The sequence below is a fragment of the Condylura cristata genome, unplaced genomic scaffold (genome assembly GCF_000260355.1).
Source record: "Condylura cristata isolate star-nosed mole 26May11 unplaced genomic scaffold, ConCri1.0 scaffold00008, whole genome shotgun sequence".
NCBI lineage: Eukaryota > Metazoa > Chordata > Mammalia > Eulipotyphla > Talpidae > Condylura > Condylura cristata.
This window is the reverse complement of record NW_004567109.1, coordinates 8,144,212-8,171,936: the sequence shown is the minus strand read 5'-3', so window position 1 is coordinate 8,171,936 and position 27,725 is coordinate 8,144,212. Positions and strand designations below refer to the sequence as shown.

The 27,725-nt window shown below is 59.7% G+C and overlaps 1 protein-coding gene across 2 annotated transcripts in view; it reads left to right on the top strand.

Annotated features, from left to right (window-relative positions):
• TMCO4 (transmembrane and coiled-coil domains 4) overlaps positions 1-27,725 on the top strand; it is a 52,185-nt gene that overhangs the window by 11,230 nt on the left and 13,230 nt on the right. The window contains exons 5-12 of one of the 2 annotated variants that reach the window (XM_012722663.1): positions 2,165-2,297; positions 8,715-8,728; positions 8,938-9,024; positions 9,988-10,131; positions 10,818-10,937; positions 12,812-12,976; positions 13,679-13,815; positions 15,023-15,107. In XM_012722663.1, the coding sequence (XP_012578117.1) occupies positions 2,165-2,297; positions 8,715-8,728; positions 8,938-9,024; positions 9,988-10,131; positions 10,818-10,937; positions 12,812-12,976; positions 13,679-13,815; positions 15,023-15,107 (885 nt within the window). Of the gene's footprint in view, positions 1-2,164; positions 2,298-8,714; positions 8,729-8,926; positions 9,025-9,987; positions 10,132-10,817; positions 10,938-12,811; positions 12,977-13,678; positions 13,816-15,022; positions 15,108-27,725 lie in introns of both variants that reach the window. The other variant, XM_004679360.2, reaches the window with a different exon arrangement.

Below are 27,725 nucleotides of genomic sequence, written 5' to 3'. Positions count from 1 at the left end.
TGCAGTGAGTCATTTATGCTTACATCAGGAAAAGCTGGGCCCCAGGGGTGAAGAGAGCCACAGCCCCTCACTAGAAAACGGCAGGGAGTGGGCGGTTAAAAGTGAGCCACCCTCTCCACCATGGACGGCACAGAGACCATCACAGGGGAGGGCACCCCTGAAACCCCGAGTAGTCAGAGGCCGTGAGCCGGTGTGGGGGCAGGCCGAGGTGAGCTCCGCAGGCCCTGACACACAGACCGCGTCCTGCGGGCAGAGACGAGGGGCGGGTGGAGGGACCAGTGCCGATTGCTTGGCCCAGGCCAGGCAGGGATGGGAAGACGGGAAATGGACACGTGAGAGGTTTTCAGGTGGAGATGGGAGGGAGGGGTGGGGTGGGAGTGTGTAGCCCCTGGTGTGGGTGGTGGTGAGCTCTGGGTGGGCACCCAAGAGGAGACTCAGAAAGGCTCCTTCTACCACCCAGGCAGGGGATGTCGCCAACAGCTTAGGCTGGTCCTGGGGTCCGCCTGATAAAGTGGGGCGCCCCTGGTAGGACCCCATCCAGTGTGCCACCTGAGACAGCAGCCTCTTCAATAGGATAGGTGCCTCTCGACCACTTTCAGGTCCAGAGTCCTGGCTGGGAGATGTTCAGTCCTGCTGGCTTCTGGGCTGTGCAAACAGAGTTGAGCGAGCCCTTGGATGGATTTTGGTAGGTTAATTTTTCCAATTATGAAATCAGTTGGCGTTATTGGATTATTTTGAGAAGGCAAAAGAAAATCACATTTGACCTCATCCCTCCTCTTTCCCATGCTGGGTTTTTGTTCTTAGTTGGAATCCTATCCTCAAGTAAAGCGAATCATTTAAAAAATGCATTTCATCGCACACCCGTTTTTCCACTTACTGCACATTTTCCTTAGGGATCCTTCCACACGGGCTCCACGCTTCTCCACGGAGTGGACATGCCCTGGTTAACGAGTCCTCAGATGCTAGAAGCCACTAGATGGATTCCCCTTTCAGCGAGATGGCCTTCACGTACTAGCCATTTTCTACATTGAGGGTTGTTTTCTTAAGAGTAGAAATCCAGAAATGCAGTTCCTGGACCAAGGGGATTTGGAATGATATGTGTGTTGTGGTAAAACACACATAACCTGAAAGTCCACGTCTTACCCATTTCTAAGCCCGCAGTCAACGGCATTAAGCCCAGTCTGGTGCTGTGCGGCACTCAGCGACCCTGTCTCTCTCTCCTGGTCTCTTCTGGCCAGGCTGAAACTCTGCAAGTTAAACCCTAACCCCGCCCTCCTCTGTCATCCGGGCCACCACGGCTCTACTTTGTGTCTGTGATGAGGGAGGTGGGCGTTTTTTTTTAAAGATTTATTTATTTGTGCATACAGAACTGGGGTACAGGCCAGAGGCTCAGGGGCGGCGAGAGGCTTCACCAGAGACAGAGTGGGGAGCAGAACAGGCAGATCGACGAAGTACACTGCTGAGGGGAGCAGCGGGCGGGTCAGGAGAGGTCTGCCTCGCCATGTGGTCACCTCAGGGGCAGGCGGGAATTGAACTCATGCGGAAGTGGCTTTAGCTTCTCAGTGCTGTGCTTTGACCCGCTGCGCCACCAGGGAGGGCCAAGAGGTGGGCATTTTTATAAGTTTGGGATCCATACTGCCAAATTGCCTTCCAGAAAGTTTCCATCAAGACACACCCCCACCACAGATGTCTTCTAACACCTGTTTCATCACCCTGAGCTGCTTCAGGATAGAAAATTTAAAAAAAAGATCCTTACTCACTTGGTGAAAGTGCCACTTCCGGGCTGCTCTTGGGCCGACCGGTTCCGAAGGCCTGTGCGCTAGGGTTTGGATTTCACCGCCACAGTGGTAACACTCCTGTGAGCAGGGTTTGCGGTGCTCTGTTCACCCTTCTGCTTCCAGGGAACAAGCTCCCCTGTGCAGGACGTGTATGTACAGGTGTGACAGAGGCCTGCCGCACAACTGCCCCCCCAAGCTGAGCTCTGGAGTGCGGGATGGTGTAGGAAGACGCCTGGCGCGGCTGAAAGTAATTCGCCTGACTTGTTGCTTCAGGAAAGGTTCTTTATGCCACTCAGGCAGGTGGGATGTGGAACCATTTTCAGACGAAAACCAAAAGCCACGTCTGTGCTCGCGCTGAGCTGACCCCTGCCCACTTCTCTCTCCAGGGCACTATGACGCACGGGCCCGCGTCCTCATCTGCCACGTGAGCACCCTCCTCCACGTGCCCCTGGGGGAGCTGGACCTGCTGGAGGAAACGTTCCTTGAGAGCCTGAAGGAGACCAAAGAGGAAGAATCTGAGTAAGGGAGCCCCGGGCCCCAAACCCGTCTAGGAGCTGGTGCAGTGAGGCAACCCCGACGGGCTGTGACCGTGGCAAGGTCACAGACCCCGTCCGGGTTGTCATTGATCTGCGACTTGACCATCCCGAGGCCCCTGCACCCTGCCCATGGCCTGGGCTCAGAGTCCACCCCTGGCACCCAGCTGCCCCTTATTTGTAACAGCCCTGGGGAAGCCTCCTCCCAGGGGGTGACAGGGTCACTGTGGAGAAGGACTCTGATCACATGGCACAGCGCTCGCCCAAGGCCGGCGCGGAGCAGGCTCGCAGGTGTGAGTCCTGCCCTGCCCCACCGCCCTTGCACCTCCCCGAGGGGAGCGTGCGTGTGCTCAGGCGCGTACGGGGGAAATTAGCCTGGGACTTGGCCAGACTCAGCTCCCTGCCAGACATCTCACAGAGCACCTAATCCCAGAGCAACAAGTCAGTCGCAGGTGCAGCCTAATTGCGGGCTCCCTGCAGCAGGCACGTCCGCCGGCCCTGGGCTCTGAGAGCCCGGCTGCACCTGCCCGACCTGCCGGTGGCAGCCGAGTTAAGAGCCGCCCTGCCGGCAGGGTTTGTAGGGCAAAGGGGAGCGTGTTTGCTGGGGAAAGGGAACTTGGTCTGTTGAAATAAGCTGAAACCAGACTTGTTTTGACTCCCAGGTCTGAGTCAGTAGAGAAAGTCGGGGTCTAGGCCAGGCTCCGGGACCACAGCTCGGCCTGGGTTCTTTGGCCGTATTGGGTGTTGGAGGGATCTTCTACACCTTGAAATAAAACCCTCCCTGCTGTTTGGAAGTCTTGTCAGAAGTATCTTGCCCAGAGCATTTGCTCCGATGTCGCAATGCCAGAGCAGGGCCATGCAGAACAGAGGTTCCAGCACAGCCCAGCCTGGGCCTCTGGCCACTGTGTGGTCTTGGGGAGTGGCCTGGCTTGGCTGGGCCTCAGTTTCCTCACTGCTAATGGGCCCAGTCGGAGCACCCTCCCGCTCGGGCTCACGTGCGTGCCTGCGTGGGACAGGTTGGGCGCGGTGGCTCACAGGAGTGTGGGTGAGAAGTCCTGTGCGCCGTGACGACCGTCTCCGGCCGTTGCTCTCATTACCCTGGCTGGGCCCTTTCCTCAGGAAAGACTGCCCGTATGTGATTGTTTACTTAATTCCAGGCTTTTGGAGATCTCTTGGTTCTGTCTGTGGTCTTGGAAAGGGCTTGAGACCCGGGGACAGAGTAGGGACGCGTGACCCCGAGGCCTAGTTCTTCGTTGACAGCCTCTGAGGGGCCCTGGCCACGTCACTCTCTCCGGGCACCCGCGCCCGTGTTTACACTGACACTAGTGGAGGATCGCATGGCACGAGGTCTCCTTTAACTGCGAGGGTTCCTGTTTCTGCGAGGTGAGGTTACCGCGCTCACCCTGATCCTGGCTCGGTGTGGTGCTATGCCAGCCCCCGCCTGAGCCTGAGGCCGGCCTAGTGGCCCACTTACTGGCCACTTGACTTCTGTGCCTCAGCTGCTTCTCCTCTAACGTGGGAATAAAGGTCGTAGCGCCCTGGGGCCAGGGGTGCTGACTCAGTTCACTCTCACACGTGGGGAGCCTAGGACAGAGCCCGGCGCACAGTGGGCCCCGAAGAGCCAGCGGACGCACCGCTGCAGGCTCACGCTCATGACCTCGTCGTGACATTGATGGCCTCTTTTGTGGAGCGCTCTTTGCAGTCTCCCGCCAATGCGGCAGCTGGAGAAGCAGTCAGCAGGTTGACAGGACCACCCCAGTCCACACAGCTGACCAGTGGCAGCCTCTGATTCAACCACCAGATGCTGTCTGACGTCAGCTAACCGCCGAGCTCAGGCAGGGCTGGCGATCCCAGTGCCCCGCTTTAGTTGTAAAGAAGGCAGTGAAGACAGTCCGCTGCAGGGCCTCCTGCCTTCTCTGGGAGAGTGTCGCTAGCCATCTGGGAGAAGCCCTCCCCCTCTGTCAGCTGGAAGAGGGTGATGGCGAGGGTGATAAGGGTGAGGAGCACCCTCTGTGGAGATAAGATGCGGCCAGCAGAAGCAGAACATATTTGCAGTCTGGGGGTGGCTGTGTGGGTACCTCCCCCTCCCCTGGGGCCTGTGGCTTCCTCTGCGCTTTGGGCCAAATCTGTGACTTGACCTCAGCGCTCTTGGGAAGGCCGATGTGGAAGGCCCACGCAGGTCACTTGTAGCACCCAGGTGGGAGTGTGGCCAGGGACTGTACGATGATGGTTGCCAGGGAGTCTCACCGGCGAGCAGAGTCAGCAATAGGGAGAGGAATCCACTTATTTAGTGTTTCACCTGAATTAACATCCAAACACCAGAAGCATCATAGCTCAGAGCTCACATCTCCCCTTGCTTCAGATGTGGAAGTTCAGACAACTGGAGTAATTACAGGAGCAAAATGTGGCAGTTGGTGATGGCTGGGAAAGCGACTCCATGTACCAAGGAGTTACGTTACTTCAGGAACTTAATAATAGGGAGGTCCATTGGCAATGTAGGTGAGCATGAGAGACAGTGCCTTCGCTGAATCACTTCAGGAAAAACGTTCTCTCTGATTCTCGAACATTTATAAATACTTTAACAATATACAGCAGAATACTAGACAGCAGGTAAACAGTCCATCCTCCCCTTAGAAGACTGCCTTGATGAGGTAGCATTCATTCATTTAGAACAGCCTTCGGGGCTGTTACTTCAGCTAAAAGCAATACCACAGATGTGCAGATGTCACCACAGGAGGGATCTAGACGCAGCTGGCACTGCGAAATGTCAAGCACTTAGCCAGGCCCTCTATAGTGCCTCTGTAGCAGCTGTTACTGCCTGTCGTGTCAGGTTTGAGCTAACACCCCAGAAGTCATCCCCCCGATAGCGATGACTGTAGGTGGCCACCCCGACCCCTCTGGTTGTCACACACAGTGGACAGCGAGTGGGAGAATCGATCCCTGCAGCCAGCTGGCACATTCAGTCCTCATTGCCGTGATCAGGCTGCTCCAGCATCACTTCCTGAGACTCTCCAGGCCCCTGCCAGCTGCGAGTGACGCCCCATCTGTGCCCTGAGGGCTCGGCCTGCAATTCTCAACAGATAACAGATTCCCACTTCTTCACCTCACGCCCAGAGCTGCACCAGAAAGCTGTACTTTTAAAGTGCCCCGCAGCTCACCCAAAGCCCCCCTTTGAGAGTCAAAAGTCTAGAAGTCCAGGCTATGACAGTGCAAAGTTGTAGAGGGCCTGAGTCAGGGCATCTGTGCAACCTTGGGGCTCCGGTCGGCTTCCTGGAGGGGGTGACTCTAGGAGGATGAGTCATGTTTACCCGGATGGAGGAAGGTGAGAAGGCCCTTGGCGATCAAGGGCAACCGGAACACAGGCAAGGGCGGGGGCCGTGTCCCTGCAGGCTGCTCAGCGTTTCTGGCCATAGAGTTGGGGAGTGATGAGCAGTAAGGCTGAGAAGGGAGCCGGCAGACACGGGGCCCACTTGCTGCCTGCCGCTGGCCACTGCGGGGTGCTTTCATCACCCTCCATTTCCAAGCCCTCAGTGAGCAAACGGGGGTTCAGAAACACAGGTGGGATCATGGCTGAGCAGGGCCCAAACTTCCAGACTAGCTCCCACCCGGTCTGACTCCAGCCACTCTCCTGACGCGCGCCCTGTGTACATCCTCAGCAGCTGAATTCTCCCCTGAACGCTGCCAAAAGCAATTAATTTCCAACCTTTCTGTTGGCACTGAGCGGCGCTGGCAATTAGAGGCCAAAGTATACCTGCAACCCATGTTTGGGAGGAAATTATCTTAAGGACGAGAGGAATGATAGCATCAGCAAACACACTGTACCCCGCTATCCCTGTGCCCCGCGAGTGCAGGCGGGTGATCGCACAGCCCTCACGGCACCCCCGGGACTGGGTGCTGGCTCTGTCCCCGCCGGCTGAACGAAGAAGCCCACACGGGACGCGGGACACGGCAGCCGCCACGTCCACGGAGGCGACTGCACCCGCCGGCATAGGCCAGCCCAGCCGCAGTAACAATCGGCTGCAGCCCTGTCGCTGCCGCGGCCCAGGCGCAGCTCTTCCAGACAGGCCCCTTGCAGACGGTGCAGCGTCCAGTCCTCAGTCTTTATTTTTTTTTATAAGATTTATTTATTTGTGCATACAGAACTGGGGTACAGGCCAGAACGGAGGGCGAGAGGCTTCACCAGAGACAGAGTGGGGAGCAGAACAGGCAGATCGACGAAGTACACTGCTGAGGGGAGCAGCGGGCGGCCAGGAGAGGTCTGCCGCGCCCTGTGGTCACCTCCGGGGCAGGGGGATCAAACTCATGCTGAAGTGGCTTAAGCTCCTCAGTGCTGTGCTTTAACCCGCTGCGCCACCAGGGAGGGCCCCGGTCTTTATTGCTTACGACATTGTTCCTTTCCGCACTATCTGATTTCTCCCCTTGGGCGTCGCCCGTGCGCCTCCCACCGGCACACGGCTGGTGAGCCCCCCCTGTAGCCCTCTGTGCCCCCCCTTCCCCATGGTGCCCCTTCTCCCCTCCTGCGCAGCTTGCCAGTTTGGCCTTTTTCCTGACCCTTTGTTCAGGGTCCCTGTATTCTACCCTTAAGTAAAAGCACCTGATAGTTTTTCTTTCTCTGACTTACTTCACGGAGCACGATCCCTTCCAACTCCAGACCTACCCGCCACCCAGAGACTCTAGTCCTAGGCATCTTCTCAGCAGACACAGGCTCTTGTGTGGGTCCCACGTCCACAGTGTGACCTGTCTGTGGAAGGCTGCAGGTCTCGGGGCCACGTAAAAGGAAACATTGCTGGCCCTGGCACACACCCCTTGCACCCACATTTCAGTGCCCAGAAAGCATCACGGAAGCTCATTGTTCAACAGGGCTGTCTGCTGTCTCTGGGAGGACGCGCTGTGCAGGGAGGGACAGCTTGGTGAGTGGTGACCTCCACCCGCGGCACAAGCAGGACGCGGCCCTGTAGCCCTACAGGGCTTGCCTCGGGCCCTGTAGCCCCCCGGGGCTTGCCTGCTGACTTCAGATCCCAGGGTCGCCATCACCACAGACGCATGTGGTTCAGCCTCGCCCCCATGTCTGGTGGCGCCAGTTTCCACCATGGCAAACCGCTCCATGGTGTGCACAGAAATATTTGTCTCTGGCTTCTGCTTCTCTGCCGAGAAGCGCCGTGGCTATCCCCAGGAAGGAGGCACTGAAGGCAAAAGCCATTGTGATGAGCTGGCAGTGAGCAAAAAGCGTAGCAGACCCTGAACACCCAGCTCAGGCCCCTGGTTTTCGATGAGCGGGAGGTGACCCATCTCCCAGTAACGTACAGTTCGTGAGGACGGATGGGAGCACGCGAGGGCTGGTTGCCGGTTGAATCCCCACATCGTGCTGCTCACTGATACGCACAATCAGAAGGGCCAGCACGTGGCCCGCTGTCCGTGGGAGTGTGCTGACTGAGCGGGTAAAGGAGTGAGTTTACTCTTCACACGCACACCTGATAGGTGGATGTTATTGTCCCCATTTTACAAGAGGAAACTGAGGCCCAAGGAGATGCAGCAGTGTGATAAGTCCACGCAGCAGCTGCCACGCCTTGAGGTGTCTTTCTGCTAAATACTCGAGACATTGTTTCAGTGGTCCCAGGGCCCAGCAGAGGCTGCTGTTCCCCTGCACTTGCATATAATATGGAGGCAAGAACAAAACTGCTCTGGCGTGAGATAAGCGTGTGACATCAAGGCTCAGCGCCCAGCCAACGGGAAGTCCTCGAGCGGTATCCAGCTCCCGTCTTTATCCTCGGCCTCCCTCCCAGTTAAGTGGCGCCAACCCCAGCTTAGCTCAGAGTTCGTGCTGGTAACGACCTCACCGACCCGTCCTCGGTCCCCAGCTTGCCCCAGCGCACTGAGGGCTGAGTGTCCGACAGGAAAAGAGGGCTGAGCGGCGCCCCGAGTGCACACCATGGCACCCCAGAATCCACCGGCCCCCTCCCCATGCCAAATGCTTTCCTGCCGTGCACATTAGAGCATGTGGGTTTCAGGCTGTTTCCTAGTCCAGCCAGATATCCTGTGTCTTTTAGTCTGTGAATCTGGTCCAGTAGCGTTTAGTGATTACTGATCCATGACAATCTGCTGCCACTTTGGCCTTAGTCTTAGGAGCAAGTTGTGCTGTTGCCTCAAGGCCGACATGGCCAGTGCGGGCATTTCTCTGACCCATCTTTGAAATGGTTGTAATGAAGGGAACTGGTTTGCAGATATCCCAGACAGAGCTGGACCAGTGGGGTAGGGGTGGGGGGGGAGGGGGGAAGAGGAAGGTGATGGAATTTGTGGTTCTCTTTGGTACCTGTTCTGGGTCCATCTGTTTAAAGATAGTTTTTTGTGCTTCTTTTGCTATTATCTTACTGTCTTTTCATTATTCAAATCGCAACCCCATTAGGATGGACCCCTTGGGTAAGTAGCCTACCCCACATGCTGGGATTCCCCAGCTGGCTTTTAGAATGTTCTCAGCTTCTCCAGACACTGCCGGGCTCAGGGTGACCTTGGCTCCTTGTGCTGCATGGCAGAGTCCCCAGCATTGATCCCAGTCTGGGGGGTGGTGAGGCGGAAGGTCTCAACCTGACCCCCAAGACCAACCTCTTCTCCCCTTAGGACTGCTGAAGCATCCCGGAAGAAGAAAGAAACCCGCCGGAAATGGAAGCGTTATCTCCTGATAGGCCTGGCGACTGTCGGAGGCGGGACAGTGATCGGTAGGAGCCCGGTGGCCCTTGGACCAGGGAAGAGCAGAGCGAGGGGAGACGCCAGGCAGAGCGTGGACAGAGTAGGGGATCCACTGGGAGGCGGCACACAGTAGGTGCCCTGCCAGCAGGAAACCTCTTCATGAAAATAGAAGTGTCTGGCAGGGGATACGGCAGCCCGTATCCCACTCCCGCTGTTAGCAGGTGACAGAGGGGTATCCGGGGACCTCCAAACTGTTGAGGGGTAGATATTCTAAAAGGGGTTGGGCCACCCACATGCACAAAAGCAAAGGTGCAGACTCCATCTTGTGATAGAGTTTTAATAGAATTGCTGTTCAGAGAAAGAGAAGAAGGAATTTCAGTAACAGCCCCTTGCGGGCCAATGTCCAGCCAGTCTTGGCCCAAATCAGAGCAGCTGAACCCAAAAGCTTTCTGAAAGTCTAAGGCATCTTCTGGAAAGGAACCACAAGAAAGGGGTTAGGCAGGTCCCAGAGAGCTGGGGTGGAAGGAGAGACGCGGAATTCAACATACAGCCCGCAGTACAATATGAGGTCAAGATAGTAGCCGCCGTCGTCTCGCCAGGGGCCAGAGCCGTCTCCCCACGTGTCTGCCAACCACGTCTCTTTCCCAGGTCTCTCTTCCAGGTGTCCCCGAGTCTCCCCTCTGTGCGTCTCTGCCGCAGCAGAACCAGGGCACAAGTCGAAACCAGAAATAAAGCAAGAGCACGGACGTGTCCATATAGGCCAGAGTGGCCAGTAACTGCCCCCTCGCTCCCAGCAGCCCCTCTTCCAGGAAGGCAGGTTCATGGTGTGCTGCGAGTTGTAATTCTGGGAGCTGGGGTCTCTAGCATGGCCGTGGAGGGCGGAGGTCACCAGGAGACGGAGTCCTCTCGGGGTGTCGGTCACCGACGCCCAGGCTGCTCCTTATTGTTCCTCTCACCCCACCGCTGCCCACTGTGGGCTGCTTTGCTTGCAGGTGTCACCGGAGGTCTGGCCGCCCCTCTGGTTGCAGCCGGAGCCGCGACCATCATTGGCAGTGCCGGGGCGGCGGCTCTGGGCTCAGCGGCCGGCATAGCCGTCATGACCTCGCTGTTCGGCGCGGCGGGAGCCGGCCTGACAGGTAAGGTTAAAAGGGACGGTGAGCTCGGGGGTCTCGGCCAGGCGGGCCCCAGCCTTGCAGACACGTGGCCATCTCAGGGGAGACGGCAGAGACGGTTTCCTCACGCTGCATCCCAGCCCAGCAGCAGGCGCCGCACCGAGCTGGGCCAGTGGCTTGGCGCGGTGGGGACGGGCACCTTCTGGAGCCTTCTGTGACAGTCTGTCACAGCGTGACCTGGCCCTCCCCGGGGACCTGGGCTTCGTCTCCGAAGGGAGCTGGTGGCCCTGGCTGCCACCAGTGTTGCCTGGAGAGTTCTAAATCCGGGATCAGCAGCCCCCTCCTCACAGATTCCACTCCACACCCCAAGGGGGTGTCGTGCCCCGCATTGCAATGTTGGTCATTTGAGCCCACATTTCCTGAGAGGAGAGTGTTGCCCCTCTAACGTTATTACAGGGAAAAAATACAAAACCAGCGGAGTCAGGGAGCGGTTGCACGCCCGGGAGGGCTGAGTCCTGTCTTGCTCTGCCCCCCGGGACCGGCGGCCTGTGGAAGCTGCTTATGTGGTCATGTCAGGAACAGTGATGCCCCTGCCTTGGAGCTAGAAAGTGAGAGGGGTGGGTCCAGGGACAGAGATTACCGTGAGCGCGCACAAGCGAGCTCTTTGAACGTCCCCAGACACCGCCATCCTGTCCTGTCTGCGTCTGTAGGATATAAGATGAAGAAGCGTGTGGGGGCCATCGAAGAGTTCACCTTTCTGCCCCTGGCAGAAGGCAGGCAGCTGCACATCACCATCGCCATCACGGGCTGGCTGGCGTCCGGCAGATACCGTAAGACGGGGAGCGACGGGAGGGGCGGGGGTTGGGCGTGGGCTTTGGCTGAGCGGGGCCTGCTGTGCCTAGACTCGTGCCAGCGTGTTTCTAGGAGGCGGGCGGGGGAGCCCTGCTAGCAAAAAGGAAACCCAAATGTCACGTGAGATGACTTCGCCCCACATCCATCCTCCGCCCATCCACCTGGCTCATCCACACACAGATCCACCCGTCCATTCCCCCGCCACCGGTCCGTGGACTCAGGGGTATTTATAGAGCACTGAACCCACGTGCTGACCACGGAGCCTGCTCCCGCGGGACACGGCCCACGGCAGGAACAGACCATAAGCAAGTGACGGGGGAGGCGTTGTGGATGGCGCATTAGGGCAGGCCCAGAGGGCTTCCGGGGAAGGAGGAAGGGAGACTGATGTGCCTGCCGCTCCTCACCTGACCCCCATGAGGCGGTGAGTCAGCTGTCGTTTCGCTCTAGCAGGTGCAGAGCGAGGTTCAGAGGGCAGCGTGCCCAGCGGTGAGTCATGCCGCCAGGGAGCTCCCGGCCCGCAGCCCCGGCCAGTGTCCACATGCCGGGGCCCCCGCCCACACTGCACACGAGCCCCGGCAGCCCTGCACCTGTGGGGGGGCAGCCCCAGGATGGTCTTCGTGTCCACGCAGCATGGCCGGGTGGGCGGAGGCCTGCGGCCTGGCAGGGAGTCCCTGTGGGGAACTGCCGCCATTCATCATGTTTCCGTGTGTGCTGACCACGCACCACGCCACCGGGCGTCCGGGATCTTGCACTGTGGGAGACACGTGCAGTCCCCAGAGGACGCGAAATAAGCGAGAACCTAGGGGAGGCGCAGAGGGCACCTTAGGGGGGCCAAGAAGCTGCCCGATGCGGCATTTGGACTGAAAGCTCCAGGACAAGAAACGGTCACTCAGCCACAGGTGGGAAAGTGTGGGGGCCAGATCGGGGTCCCTGAGCTCCCACAGCCCCCGCCCCCTCCCAGAGCTGGGTGACTGCGGTGCTGGCACGCCCCCTCCCTGGACTGCAGCCCTCTTACCCAGGGCACCCATTTCCTGGACTGGCAAGCGGGGCTCCTTGCGGCATCCCATTTCTTTAGGCACCCCTGAGAGGGTTACAGGGAAGAGTCCCTGTGAAGGCAGCCCCTGCCCGGGCACCCCCCTCGGTCCCCGCCCGTGCCCTGGGCCAGGCCCCTAATCGGCGCCGTTAGCGGTGGTAACCAGCAGGCAGACAAACCAGAATCGTGTGTTTCTGTGGGGCAAAATGTAGGTTAGGGAGGGGATAACCCATGAGGCTGTGAAGGTGGCGGGGGACAGGTCACGGAGGGCCCCAGTGTCTGTCGCACGGGGGAAGGGACGCCGTCCTCTGGGCACAGGGAGGCCCTGGAGCCACGCAGGCACCTGTGGCCCTGCTTTCTGCTGTGGGGGTGCTGTCGTCATCCTCCACTCAGGGAGAAAACTGAGGTTCAGGAAAACTGGGGAGACCATGGCTGAGCGGGCCCAAACATCCCGACTCAGCCTCTCTGTTCGCCCTGAGATGACTCCAGCGCCCTCAGCAGCCGGCGCCGGGATCACTCCAGGGTGGAAAGAAACGGCGGCTTGCACACGTCCACTCCCAGCTGCTCAGTGGCCTCTCCGCAGAGTGGCCGGTGGGCCCCGGGGGGCATGCCATGCCCTCACCCGCTTCCCATGGACGCAGAGACGGGGCCGCGAGCCCTGGCCTGCAGAGCCCAGGTGGCCGGGCTCCGTCTGGGCGCGGTCTGCTCTCCAGGCAGGGGGTGGACCCTTCCCTCTCCCCAAGGGTACGTGGTCCCCTGTGGCCTGTCTGGCAAAGTGGTCAGGCCAGGAGAGACCCCAGCTCCCTGTGTCCTCCCCAGGCACCTTCAGCGCCCCGTGGGCCGCCCTGGCCCGCAGCCGTGAGCAGTACTGCCTGGCTTGGGAGGCCAAGTACCTGATGGAGCTCGGCAACAGCCTGGAGACCATCCTGAGTGGCCTTGCCAACATGGTAGCCCAGGAGGCCCTGAAGTACACGGTGTTGTCTGGTAAGCCTCCCGCGCCCTGCCGCCAGCACAGACCCCAGCCCCACACTCAGCTACCACATCTGCGTGCGCCCAGGCCCCCAGGAGGTGAGCCAAGGCTGTCCTGAGAGGCTTACAGTGTCCATGGGGAGCTGACAGCAAGCAGCCTGTCACATCATCACGTGGCGTGACCGTTCGCGGATGCCGCATCACACGTCACCCTAAAACTCAGTGTTTGCAACGGTCATTCTCGAAATAGCCGAGGAGTCGGGAAGCCTCGGTGGGGTAACCTGGGCCCGGCCCAACCACGCATCTGCGCCCTGAGCTGGGCGAGCCCCATCCGGGGCAGGGGTACACTCCGCGCTGCTCCGTCTGTCCTTCGCCCTCCCGGGTCAGCGACCCGCCCCATCCGCGCACAGGTCCGCTGCAGGCCTCACGTCTGCTAACAGCTCACTGGCCAAAGCCGGTCTCGTGACTGAGCCTGGCCTGCCGGAGAGACAGGCCGGATACAGGTGGTGACCACCTGGGGCCGTCTTTGCAACCACACGCATGACAGACTGACCCGAAGGGTCGAGCCCATGGCCAGAGGCGCGTGAGCTGCCATTTCGCCACTGGGTCTGAGGACGCCGGGAATCCGTCAGGGCCCGCGTCGGAGGCTCTGCAACCTGCACCCGAGCACCGCTCCTGGAGGGCGTCACGGCCTTCATCACGCTTCCCGCCCCGCAGGCATCGTGGCCGCCCTGACCTGGCCGGCTTCGCTCCTCACTGTCGCCAACGTCATTGACAACCCCTGGAGCGTGTGTCTCCACCGGTCAGCAGAGGTCGGCAAGCACCTGGCACACGTCCTGCTCTCCCGGCAGCAGGTACCTGGTGATGGCCACGCGTTGGGTGCGGGGTGGGCCTGGGGCCGACAGGTCACTCCTGGACACAAGCCGTGGGAGGTAGCCAGGGATGGGGGCGGTCTTCGCTTCTCTCCCATTCAGACCACAGAAGCGTCCTATGACGGACCAGTAAGAGTTCTAGGCTCTCTGGCAAGGGCGTGGGTGAGCGCTGAGCAGCAGGGGTGGACACGGCCAGCTGTTCCTTCCTCAAAGTCGAGAGCTTCCCTCAGAACAAGCCTTCAGCAGTACAAATACCATGCACAGGGTTAGGGAGAGTCCTCAGACCAGAGGACGGGGGAAGGGGCTGGGAGCGACCCTGCAGCCTTTGCCATCAAGCTCCGTGGATTAGAAGACTTTTTTTTTTTTATTACAAAAGTTTATTTTTACATCATTTTGTACATTTTTTTTCCATCTCGATTGTAATCCCCGCGGGTTTCCCATCACCAAATCATCCGTGTGCCATCACCATAATCCCGTGCATTTCCCTCCTTCCCCCCACCCCGTTTTTGATCCCATTCCCCACTCCGCCCCCCTTACTACAATAGAAAATCCTAGTAAATAGTCTTCTAAGAAATGGAAATCAGGACAAATCTTAGAAGACTATTTATTAGGATTTTCTATTGTAGTAAGTGGGGTGGTTGACCCCAGGTGGGCCTGTGGAGCTCACCTGCTCCTTCCTGTCCTTCCACGTAAAGCTTTTTCCCTAACACCCCAGATAACCTTCCCTTTCTTAGGCGCTGCCTCCTTGACAAGTTCTGGAGACTGGAAATTCCCACACACCTGCCATTCTGCCTTCTCCGAGGCCAGTCTTTCAGCCCCAACCTTCCTGTCCAGAAGGGACAGCCGTCTCACCAGTGTCACCCCTTCACACCTAGGGGTGCCTCCCACCTCCTCTCCCTGGCTCTAGAAGGCCTCTGGTCACCGAGGTCATTGGCCACCAGGCACAGAGGCCAGGTGTCCACCGATGGGCCCTGTCTCCTGGGAAAGGCCACGTGGCTGGATGTGGCCGTGACAGGGAGCCCCGCGGAGGCTGCCCGTGGCCTGGGAGGTGCCCTCGCTGAGGCCTCCCCGCCCGGGGCCACCTGATCATAGGCATGAGGCAGGTGCTGAGGGGGCCCGGGGGCCCTGCAGGGCAGACACTGTGCCAGAAGTGCTTGTGCCCCTGACACCCACGTCCCTTCTTCCCCAGGGTCGGCGACCCGTGTCCTTGATTGGCTTCAGCCTGGGAGCCAGAGTCATCTACTTCTGTCTGCAAGAAATGGCTCAGGAGAAGGGTGAGTCCAGTGGAAACCCTCCCGGGCGCACGCCCAGGCCCGAGGGTCTCCACCGGGATCGCGAGCCCTGTCAGCTGGCTGAGAGAGCCAGTCAGAAAGACTCCCCTTGCCGGCCTTTCCTGCTGTGCCCCTGCAGATGGCCTACCTGGGCTTATGGCCAGCTGGGTGCGACCCTCTGGGTGCAGTCACCCCACTGGCGAGACGGCTGACCCTTCTGGACCCCAGTGAGGGAAGCCCAGGCTGTGGGGTCAGCTCGGCCTCTGCTCAGCTCTGCTCTGCTCTCCCTCGGCACCAAGTAAATGCCACCCCTGGGCGGAGCAGAAGAAGGGGTCAGGCGGCCCGCCCAGTGCTCAGTCCTGGGCTGCGCGTTGTCTAGCAGCCTCCGGGCTGGGGCAGCCCTGCTGGCCTGGGGGTGGCTGCAGATCCCCACCCCGGCTGGCTCCCCCGGGGCGGCCCTTGAAAAGCTGCTGCCCTGTGCTGTCATCCTGCCCTGTCCTGTCATCCTGCCCCGCCCTTGTCTCCCAGCCAGGCTGCTGCTTCTCGCAGCCAGCCATCTGGTGAACAGGAAGCTTGTTGGTTGAGAGAAGGGCAGGTCTTTGGCTCCAGTGAGCATAAATCACATGTGAACTTCACGTGCCAGCCTTCAACTCCCTTCCTGATCCAACTCCCATTTGACCCGTGGATTAGAAGGGAGGGCAACAGCTGCCCCAGGGTGTGAGGCTGGAAACTGGGCCAGGGTCCCGTGGCCTCTCGGAGACAGGCTGCTGAGCGTGACAGGGTGTCCCCACCCCTCAGCCTCTGGGGTGGCTCGCAGAGCAGCTTCCTTCCCGCCTCCCTCCTGGTGGCCTCCTCAGCGCCTGGGCCCTCGTGGTGCACCGGGGCTTCGGTACTGACAGGCCTGGATGGGGCTGGCACTGACTTGCCGTCGGGCTGGCTCCTTAGCCTCTCTGAACCTCAGTTTCCTCACCTGAATATGGGGCAGCGTGCGCCCGCCTCTCAGGGAGGCTGAGATGAGACCGTGAGCGTGAACGCATCCACCCGGCATTAGACTGTGAGCCCCACTCGCCAGGCTGATGTCGCACCCTGCCTCCCTGCGCCTGGCCCGTTTCGCGTGCTCAGGGAGCTGGCATAGCTGGCAGTGGGCCCCAGCAGGCACCCCGCAGGCCCCAAGGGCCGGCTGGCAGGATCTCAGCAGGCCTCACAGCCACGGGGGAGGGGCGGCGCCCCTTGCTTCCTGACCAGGCTCCAACCCAGAGCCCGCCCTCCTCACCACTGTACCGTGGCTAAGTCTTGAGCAATGTGGGGTCACCCACTGGAGCTGAAGGGCACTGAGGAGGGGTGGCCCCCGGCACAGGGGTCTGCTCAGGGGTGGCAGAGCGTTGTCTGATGTCTCTGTGGCCTGTGACAGGGACTGAGGTGCGTGGAGGGAGACGGGGAGGGCAGGAGCCTGACACAAGAGCCAGCGCCGAGTGGACAGGCTGGGCCCAGGAAGGGCAGTGTCCTCCAGTCATGGCAGGAGGCGTCTCTGGTGTTTGGAGGGGGGAGCTGGAAGAGTGAGCACTGGGCAGCCGGTAGCCCACCCCATGCACAGCCACAAGCGCGCGTGAACCGCTTCGGCCGAGCGCTCACAGCCCCGCCACTCCTGCCCTCAGGCATATGCTCCTCTCCATCCTTCATCCCGCTTGTGGAAGTCTTGCTTTGTGGGAGCTAAACAGCAGCCGCAGTAGCAAGAGTGGAGTCCGGGGTCACAGCAGCACACGCCTGCAGGACGCGGCGTCTCCACCTTTCCACACACTGATCACCCCAACCACACAGCCAGCAGGTGGCAGAACAGGTCTTGGCCGGACCTCGCCCGCCCCGCCCGGGCCCCTTCCCTCCCTGGCACTGGTCTCAGTGTGGTGACTGGTGACACGTCTGTCCTGCCGGTCCCCTAGTAACCCACGCCAGCGCTCCTGAGGCCCTCCCACAGAGGCCAGGCGCCCGTCCTGACAGTAGCTCCCCTGAGCAGTCCCGGCAGCGGCACTGGCCCCAAGCTCAGCACTGGCGGGCCGGTGAGGACGTTTCTCATCCCTGTCTCCACGCCTGACCCTGTGCCCAGCACATTCTGGGCATTCAGTGGACACAAGGCAGGTGAACGGGAGTGAGTTGGGGCAGTCGCCCCACTGACCTGAAGCTCCTTGCAGGGGAGACCCCAGTAAGTCGTCATAGCACAGAAGATGAGGGGAATAGTTGCCGTGGTGCCTGTGAAGGTGGCACGTGACAGGGGCCCAGTCTCCCTTGCTGAGCATTGACGAGAGGCAGGGACTCCCTGGAGAGTTCTCTGCGTGTCTCAGAGCCCCCACACCCAAGCGGTGGCTCAGGCCTCAGACCTGCCGGAGGGGGCGGGCCTTCCCCAGAGGGTGAGGGCTGCAGGTCCTGTGCAGTCACTGCGCCCTCCTGTGGAAGGCTCCTTCCCCACAGCACCCTCCCGGGACCCGGGACCCGCTTGCCCTCTGGGGGCGCAGCCTCAGGCCGCCAGCTGGCTGTAATCCTGGGTGAGTTAGTCGCCCTCTGCCAGAAGCTGCTGCTCCACATCTGAGTTGCTCCAGTTCGCCCGGCTGGCTTCAAGCAGCCCGGCCAGTTTAACATCCAAGCCCCGAGCCATCCGCAGACAGGAGCCTCACCCCTCCGGCTGCAGGAAAGCTGTGGTCTGAGTGGGGGTGTAAAAGAGGAATTACTCTATTGTATCTGGGTCTATTATTGTTTTCTGCATTCCCTGGAGACCTAATAATGAAATGTGGCAATAAATCCCAGAGTGACCCAGAACACATAATTCTGCAGCCAGCCTGTCCACCCCCCGCCACTCTCAGGGGTAGCTCATCCTTGCTCCCTCTTCCGCGAAAGAGCTGCCATCGAGCTAACCCTCTGTCCCCGCTTTGTCTTCACTTTTTGGGATGTTGCAAACAGCAGGGGTTGCTGCTGTGGGGACACGCAACATGCTCACAGCAGACCCGCCCTTCCCGCAGGCTCAGAGTGGGCTGCTTCCTTTCAAATAGTGTCTAGGCTGCAAGGCCCTTGGGGCAGGGATCTTTCCTGACTAACCTCTGCCTAAACCTGGCATAAAGGCAACGGTGTGCATGCTGTGCAGGGACTTGGACACAGTCTCACCTGTCGGTCAGCGTAGGCTAGGTTATGCGGCATTGGCCAGCACCCCCAGATCTCAGAGGTGCAACAGCAAAGGGCTGCTTCTCACCGTGCCACCTGTGTGCCAGGGTTGGCGAGGCCCTGTCACCAGAGTCACTCGGAGCCCCCGGCCGACAGAGGCCCCATCTTCTGGTTCCCCAGAAGAGGAGGATGTGGTGGGTTATGGGCGGATCTTAAAATGCTTTCACCCACTGTAACACCTGCCATTTTTACTCACATTTCATTGGCAGAGCAAGTCACATGGACATTCCCTACATCCAGGAGGCTAGTAATATACTCCCACTGTGAGCCCAGAGCCAGAGAGCCAGAGCTGAGTGCCACACATCACCTCCTTGAGCTCCCATAAATGCGATGTGGAACACATACTAGGACCTCACTCATTTAGCAGCCAGGCCTTTGTTTTCATTCTCAGCCAGACACCATTCACACTGACACTCAGTGCCTTTCTCCACAGCATGGGGTCCTCCCAGCCTCCCCACCTTGCCCCACAGCCTAAGGATGGAAGTACACCCCGAGCATGCGGGGGTGAGAGACCCGGTGACTGACAGTGCTCGGGGCTGGCAGGGCGCCCCCAGCAGCAGAGGCGGGAACAAGCCCCATGTGAGACCCAGGAAAGGACCAGAGCCGAGGCCAGGGCAGAGCCGGGTCCAGTCTGGGGGGGAGGGGAGGGGCCCCCAAGGCCCAGGGCCAGAGAAGCAGAGGAGGCGGGGCGGCCACCAGGGGCGGCCCCTTCCAAGCCCGGCCACCGCCTGGCTTTTGCGCAGGGATTCGCCATGGCTCAGCCCTTAAAGCAGCCCAGGTGAGCCAATTCTGCCCCAGTTTTCAGATGAGAAGAGGGAGATGTGAGGGAAGCGGAACAACCTGCCCCCCGAAGAGACAGAGATGCCGGTGCGTGTGTTGGAGGCAGCTGCCGCCGTCCAGGACCGGCAGAAGCTACGCACCCGGCTGCCTCCCCGCCGGCGGCCGTATTTCAGTCACGGCAACCCCATGCTTGGGTGTTTTCACCGGACGTTCTACCTCAGATTGGACCTTCCAGACAGAACTGCCCAAAATCAAATTCTCTCCACAGACTGTTAAGTGAGCACCCCTGTGCCGCGCACCGTGCAGGGACTGCGGGGCTGAGCAAGCCGGCCCTCCTCGCGGGCGCACACGCAGCCTTGCGCAGGCATCTGCCCTCCCCGAGGCGCAGCGGGGGCCTTAGCAGTGACTGTGCCGGTTATCGACAGCACCCGGCACGCAGTAGGTGCTCGGGAGCAGTCTGTCTTCTTGCCAACCTGGGGCAGGCCTGGCGGGCACCCTCAGCCTGAGCACCTGCACCGGCGGGAGCACCATCTCCACGGCATCACGTACTCGGTCTAGGAAACCGAATCCCAGGAGCCAGCGTGTGTCCCCCCACCCACCCCCCGCTGCAGCCAGTGCCCAGGGCGTCCAGGCTGCCCCGAGCCCCGCACCGAGCCGCAGGTGGTTTACGTTTGCAGAGGCGCCGCTGGGGCGGGACCCATGCATCATCGAAAGTTCTGGGGGGCAGCTGCCGCGCTTCCTCCCTCTGTTTACGGATCTCAGAGCAGTCTGACCACAGGTTGAGCTGTGCCTGGGCTGAGCTGGAGGGCCGAGTCCCCAGGGGAGCCCCTGCCTCATGGACGCACGTTTTAAACGGCTGTTGTGACCGAGGACTCTTCCCTCTGGGCAGAAGCAGGCCCAGGTTCAGCTGATCTGCTGTGGCCCTGCCACCTGCTTGCACGATGGTTAATTCTTGCTCCTCATTATCTCGCCAGCTGGCATCACTGGGTGCTTGCTGTGTGCCAGGCACAGCTACATCGTGCTTATTTAACCCTCTCAATCATCTACAAGCTTTTAAACATCCCCGTGTGCGTGGGGAGGAAACCGAGGCTGACGGCACTGAAGTCACCGGCCCCGGTTAGTTGCATGACTGGCCGGGATGCCGCTGGAACCCGGCCCACCCGCTGACGCGTGCTCTTCTTGGCGAATCCTAACACCAAGCCGGGGCCACGACCAGGCTCTCCTCTGCCAGTGCTGCCTGCTCCCCACCAAGCCTCCCCTCGGTCTGGGCACTGCGCCTGTTCAGAGCCCACCCCCGCCCACAGGGCGGTCAGCCCCGCCGCGGGCTCTGGGTTCGCTCCCTGGGGATCAGCTGCTCCTGGCCCAGGATGGACGCCGCCGGTGCCCCATGCATGGGAGTGACTGACCGTGGCTGAGGCGCGTGAGGGCAGCCTGATGTCGGCTGTGGGCGCTGCCACAGGCAAGCACCCGTGATGCCAGGCTTGAGCCACCCCAGCACAAAGGACCCACAACCTCAAGACCGGGGCCAGCAGACCGGCCTTTCCCTCGCGGCCCAGCCGCACTTAGTGACTCAGCCCCACGTGGGGCTGCCTGCACCACGAAGAGTCGGCTCGTGCCAGCCCTGGCCGTGTGCCCACCGCTGTGCCCCGGACAAAAGGCACAGCTGCCAAACGTTTGTGCCGTTGGGCAGGAAACGAACAGAGCCAGAAATCCAGGGGCGGACAGGCCACTTCCGGCCCGTGACCATCTGCCAGCCAGAGGGAGGAATTTGCTCCGGGGCGGAGAGGGGAGGCCACCCTCTGCCGAGGGTGCCGGGCGAGCGGAGCCGCCCTCCAGGTGCGCCGAGAGGCCCTCGTCACAGTGCCTTGTTCTCTGTGCACCCGCTGTTAGGCCTTTCCAAACTGAGCTTGGAGAGAGCGCTCCATGCAGCCTGAGCCGGGGGGCTGACGGTGCCAGAGACGGCCTCGCACGCCGCCCGAGCCGTCCCTTGCTTCCGTTTGTTTTTGCATCTGATCTCCTCTCGATTCCTAAAGGACTGAAGGAGCGTCACGAGAGGCGTGACACGGTGCCTCCGCCGGTCAGCCTGACCACACAGCTGGCGTGGCGGCAGCTGTTTGAGGCCAGCAGGACCGCTCTGGGCACGCAGCCCCCTAATAAAGTCAGCTGGCTCCCTTGTGTCGTCAAGAGACAAGTGACTGTTGCAACAGCTGATGTTGACATGAAACGGGAGCACTGGACTTGGAGCCTAGAAGCCCTACTCAAAGCCAGACTCTGCCAGTCACTGTCCGGGACCTTTGCAAGTCACGTCAGCGCTGGGCACAGGCTGAGGGTACGGAGCCTCTCGGGCGCGCTCCAGGGCTCCGTGACTCGCCTCATCGTGCCTGGGCAGCCTCTCTGCTCCTCCATCAGCCTGCGGGCACAGCAAGGCCGTCCTGACCCACTTCACCATTCTCATGAACCCCCGGGCCCTGGGGCCCCTAGAGAAGTCGGCTTAGCTCTTGGGAGCCCCAGGTCTGAGCTGGAAGAGCTTCCAGAGCTGCCTAGTTCAGCGCCTTCCTCTTGCGAGCGAGGGAAGGAGACCGTTGAGGTGCCCTGAGAAGCGGTGACCACGCGTGTTTGTGTTGGAAGTTGCTCTTCTGTGTCGCAGGAGCCCAGAAATGCCTGGGCTCTCACCCTGGCAGTCACCTCCCCTGGCCCCCACAGGCTCCCTGGACAGAGCGCACCATCTAGCTACCGGTGGCCAGGGCGCTGCTTTGCTGCCCTTGGCTGGTGACCCCAGGCAAGACCTTGGCTTAAGCTGTGCGGGACCTGACCGCAGGCTCAGACACCAGAAAGCTGCAGGCCTTGGGGGGGGCCCCCTCATCCTGCCCTACCACCTGGAGGGAGGAAGTCAGAGGGGAAGGTGAAGAAGCACCTCCCACCCTCCCACCGTGGGGTTGAAGATGGGGCCGAAGATGGGGCCACAGAGGAGAACAGGCTTGGCCAGCTCTGGGAGGCAGCAGGAGCCCTGGCCCAGAGCACCACCCCTCCCCCGCACAGCAGTGCCTCGCACTGGACCAGCCCCCTCCACCCTTGGGCGCCGTGACAGGCGCCTGCAGAGGTGGATGGAAGGGGGAGAGCTGAGGATCGCACCGCTCCTGCAGCTGCGACTAGGGGGGGCCCAGACCCTCACTCCAAGGCCAGAGCTCTCTTCCTGCCTCCCGCCACCTCGCCTCGGGCCCACCAGCGTCCTCTGGGCCGGGCGCCTGTGTGCAGACGCTCCCCAGGCCCAGCCCCGCGGCCTGCCTTTCCTGCTAGCTGGTACAGACATGCTTCCTGTCCCGAACTAGAGTTTAGAGAGGGGCTGAGGAGTTGTGGGTCTCTGGGAAATCTGCTAAGAATTACCTCCAAGGCCCCAGTTCTGCCCCACAGCTAAGGTCATGGGCCCAGGCCAGGAAGCCCTGCATTCAAATCCACCTCTTCGCGACTCTACAAAGCTGTGCAAGCAGCAGAAGGCCTCTGAGCCGTCCGGATTAGTAGAACTGACCTCATGACTCCTCGAGGGACGTGATAAAAGATCAATAAATAGCACATGCAAAGCATCTAGCTCAGAGCCTGGCAGCATGGCTGAAATCACCACCCCGCAGGGGCACACGGCCCCCTCAACACCCAGTTCTGTGGGAGTCTGAGAGCCAGGAACACTTCAGGAACATCATCTTGGGGTCTGTCACCACGATGGGCCTCTCTGCTGTCGCCTCACAAACACCAGCAACCGTGAACTCCTAGATTCAGGGTTCCAGGGGAGCTGGGAATCACCTGGCTGCACCTCCACACATCAGGACCCCCTTGACATCATTCATCTTCCAGCCTCTGCTTAATTGCTGCTCGGGACAGGAAGCTCACTACTCTGCCCAGGGGAGATTAAGGATTTAGGGACGGCTCGATTTAATCTGAATGTTAAGGGCTTGTGGGATGGGCGAGGGGGGTCATCAGGCCTGCCAGAGAGTCTGCTGAGGTGGCTGCAGCCAGAGGGAGCCCTGGGGGAGCAGGGCCTGGGCGGCCAGCATACACCCGGGCCTGGTCCCAGGCTTTTCAGAAACGCCCAGAGCCAGTGCCCATGAGGCAGGCTCGTGGGACAGAGTGTTGGGGACTGAACTCGGAGCCATTCAGCGCCACCCGTAACTGCGCCCAAGCCGGTGGAGCAGCTGTTCGTGGTCACTGCCCAAGCTCCCAGGGAAGCAGGTCATTGACCGGCGTGCCCATGGGGAGCACCCGGATAGCAGGGCAAGGTCTGCAGAAGACTTTCTCTTTATGGCCACAGTGAACCCTGCTGACCATCCCAGCGTCCCAGACAGACCCACCCTGTTTCCTGCCTTCCCCGGCCACCTTCTCTCTCTCTGAATTTTGTATGAATAGGCCCGGCCTGAGTCTCAGTGGATAGTAAAGGAAGAATCCAGACTGCCTGCAGTGCAGCAGCCTTCTGTGGGGTTGGGAGGATTCTAACCAGGGGAGCCAACACCCCAAAGTCTCATTGTTTACTTGTCAGTGAACCTCATTCGCAGCATTCCGTAATGGAAACTGCCAGTGTCTCTCTTGCAAGAGTCCAGCCTGCCTAGTCGGTGCCACAGAGCTGTCGTCTTTGAGAAAATTGCTGAGCCCGTTTTGTAGCGCGGAGATGAAAACACCCCTGCAGGTCAGGTGCACCCACACTGTATTGTAGGCAGGGCCCGAGTTTGAGGGCTGCCACCCCACCGGCCCTGCCCTGCCCCAGCAGAGGGGGCCCCATGAGACCTAGGCCCTTGTTCCGCTTTTGACCTTCCGACCTCTGTTCTCTCATTTGCTCAGACATCCGTCCATCTGCTCATTCACTCATTCAGTCATTTATTCAGAGTTCATGTCCTTTCTCAAAGGCGTTGCAGGACTTCTCAGGCAATACAGCCTCAAAAGCAGTAACTTGGGATAAATACAAAACAGCAGGACCAGCAAAATCACAAGTTGCAAGTACAAAGGCAATTGGGACGCTCCGAAGCAGGGCTGGGACGGAGGCCCTGGGACCCCGCAGCCAGGCTGGGTCCTGTCGCCTGGGATCCGTGACCCCTTGCTCAGGCATCTGACCCACAGTGCTTATGCATCTACTGTGTACGTCTGTGGCAGACTGATGGCAGGAAAAGGCCCCCGTGCCCCCTGCCTATCCGCGTCCCCCTCCCACAGGCCCACCCAGACAGGGAGCCTCTCTCTGTCCCTCGAGTCTGGCCATGTAGTCTGTGTTAGCCAATAACAGGTAGAGGAAATGACACCATGCCCGTGTCAAGCCCAGGCTCAGGGTGCCTCTGCGCGGGATTCCGGCCTCCAGGGGACACAGTTTGGGCCTTATTTGTCACCCACCCGTAGCTGGCTGATAGAGCGCGTGTAGCATTTAATTATGTATGAGCAAATCCATAGTGAAGTTGTCTGTGTTGGCTCATAGCCTGCAGTTTCCCGGCAGCTGAATTTCTGGTTGTGCTTAGTTCAGCCTTTCGGATGGAACTCTGAGTTCATGTCGGGGTAGAGGCTGAAGGCCAGCGCCATCGGAAACAAAGTGTGCACGTTTCGCACGCAACCTGGCCCTTTTTCTTAGCGTTCTCTGTCCACCCACTTGAGGCAGGTGGGTCAGAGACCACCAGAGCAGACCACGTGCCCCGGCCTGGTGCCCACGCTGGGTGGCCATCTTCTAGCACATTTTAGCTTGCTAGTGTGTCTTGATTCAGCCAAATTGAAAATATTCATCTCGGCAAGTGTAGGTGTTGTGGTATTAATTTACAATCTTGGAAGATGTCCGTCGGCATTGTCAGTCAGAGGCGCACATTTTGGCCCAAGCTTATGTTTGATCACACAGGGAAGCAGGACAGGAGAGTAGAAGACAAAATGTAGGAGTCACCAAGTTCCACTCTGCCACTTGCTGTGTGGCCTTGGGCAAATTACTTGGTGTCTCGGAGGCCAAGTTTTCCCATCATCAAATGGGCAATGTCTCCTAGTGCCATACTGTAGGAAAGTAGCCTGGCCCAGAATAAGCTGTGTAGCTGCTGATTATGACCACGACAAAGCAGGGGATAAGAAGTTGCATTCCAGAACTTTAAGTGTGTTCACCAGGGGGCCCCTCCCCATCGCTCCCCAGCCCCTGTGAGATTAGCCTGGCATTACTGCCCATGACCTCCCCAGGAGAAAACCAGGGCAAAGAGTTCGTCAATAAACTCGCACAGACATGTTGGAACCCCCTGACCTGGAGTCCCTAAGCCTCCATTTGGCTGGAAACTATTTCTGGGCAGTCACTGGGTACCAGCTGAAATGCAGAACAGACTATTTTTCGGTCAGCTGGCCCTTTCATCTCCCGGGGAGCAGACATTACTGTGATGTGACTGATTTCCCTTCCCTGGAATTGCATCCACCAGCTCTTTTGTCCTCGGACAGACCCAGCTACAGTCCCTGGGGTGGGGACGAGGAGAGCCGGGCACAAAGGTTCACCTCCAGGGTCCGTTTGCACAGCCAAATGAAGGAGGTGGGAGTCCGAGAAAGAATGCGCCTCACGCTCTCCCTAAAGAATCCATCCCAGATCCTTATAGTATATCCCAATGAGCTCCTTTAAGCAGTTTTTTCCCAGTGTGAACCCTTGTTCCACTGGGGAGGATTTGGGGGAGGGCGCGCGTCAGTGAACAGCCGAAGCCTCCTTTCTCCAGTTTTCTTTCTGCTGCTACCCCTTGCCCCCAGCTCAGCTGCCTCCTTCCTGTCACTGCTGCTCACTGTGCCTGTCCTGAGTGCGCACCTCTGGAAGGGGTTTGTCTGTGTTAGATGCAGTCCATGTCACTTCCTTCAAGGTCTGTTTTGTGGACTTGCAGCAGAAGATAATTTCCTCCTTCACTCCCAGTTTATCGTTCTCTGCACACATGACCCCCTGCCAGGAGTGAGAAAATCCTTTTTTCCTCTTGCTTCTCAAACTTCAGATCCTTTGGTCTTTGTAGCCCAGGAGAATCCAATTACTGACCACGTGACAGGCGTGTGGGAGCGTGCCGTCAAAAGGAGCTGGCATTTCTATGTAACTCCTACAGGAAGCCTTTTGGAAAGAGTTGGAAACCCCTGTGAGGCCCACTTTGAGCAGGTCCACTGTGAGAGACTCACAACGCGGACAGTGCAGGAGCCGTCGTCTTCCTGCTGACCAAGGATCGACCCCTTTACTATATATAAAAGATTCTCCGTGGGGCTGTTACCTGGCATATTCTTAGGATGTTTCATTTAACAAAAACTTCACATATATACAATTTCCACCTCCCATAAAACCACCTCCAGACCAGGTTGTAAAATTGCATCGGGAATTGAGCTTGAATGGCTGAAACAAAAGAAGAGCACTCGACGAGATGGAAACTGACTCGTCTGAATTCTGGTGATAAAAGGCAGCAGGGTGATGGCGCAACAGGAACACACTGGCCGCTGCTGAACCGTGGACTTAGAAACGATTAGGCTGGCCCATTCCCTGTTACGCATCTCTAACCAGTTACCATTTTGCTCAAATAAGTGTTTGGCCAGAGCTGGCAGCTCGTCAGCTGTTTCTCTGCAGAGATGTTCCGAGAGGGGCTCATCAGGCTGGCCAGGGTCTGCACCTGCTCCCTCAGCCAACCTCGGCGGCCTGGTGGGCTCAGCTCCAGGCCACGGCGTGCCGCCGGCATCCCAGGGAGCAAGCCCCGCAAACCTTTAGGTTTCCTGGTACATATAAACGTATGTTTCCGCTACCCGGTAGTCCCCTGAGTCTTCTCGACCCTCCCAGGCCGAGTCGGTTCAGCGTTCGTTCTGCTAATTTGAAGGAGAATGCTGGCACCGTGGCGGCCTCTCACACACGTGTTAGCCATAGCAGGGAATGAGCCAGCAGGGAGCCAGCAAGCTGAGCCCCCCAGAATCCCCATGCGCTCTGCCCTGGGCTTTCTCTGGCTTCCCTCGAGGCCCTCCCTGTCCAGGCCGCTCCACAGAGCCGCCTCTGGGTCACGCCGCCCTGGCTCCCTGACTTCTAGGCACAGGTGTGCACACGCACCCACCTGCGCTCAGGCGCCCCTGGCCAGCACCCGTGCCCCACACCACGCGCCCTCCAGTTAACAAGATCAAGGCCGCAGGTGATAGCCCCTGAGGCCAGTGGTGTAACAGCCTGGCCCACATTTACTCTACAGTGAACAAGGCACCTACCTATAGGACAAGCAGGCGGGCGCATGTGGGTTCGTGGTTGGTTCCGGAAATCGGGTGAAGGATCTTGGAGCCCTCAGTAGATGCCACAGGCCTTTAATGCTGAACTGGGGGCCAGATATACAGGCAGACCAGCGGGCAGGGGGGCCGGCAGCAACCGAGCCCCCCAGCCTCCCGCAATTTCCACTCTCCCTCTCCGGCTTCTCCCTAGTGAACTTTCTCCAAGCGTCCAGAGCGCGCCCTGTCACCATCAGCGGCATGCACACGCCCTGTGCTCCTGCTCCCAGGACCCTTTGCAACAACATGTTATCACGTGTGGGCACGGCAACCTGGGAGCAACAGGGCCGCAGGTGGTGGCCATAGAGGCCAGAGTAGGGAAGGAAAAAAAGGCCTGACTCACTCCATTTTCCCTGCAGAACATGATGCTAAAGCATGCCCGTCCTGGAGTGGGGG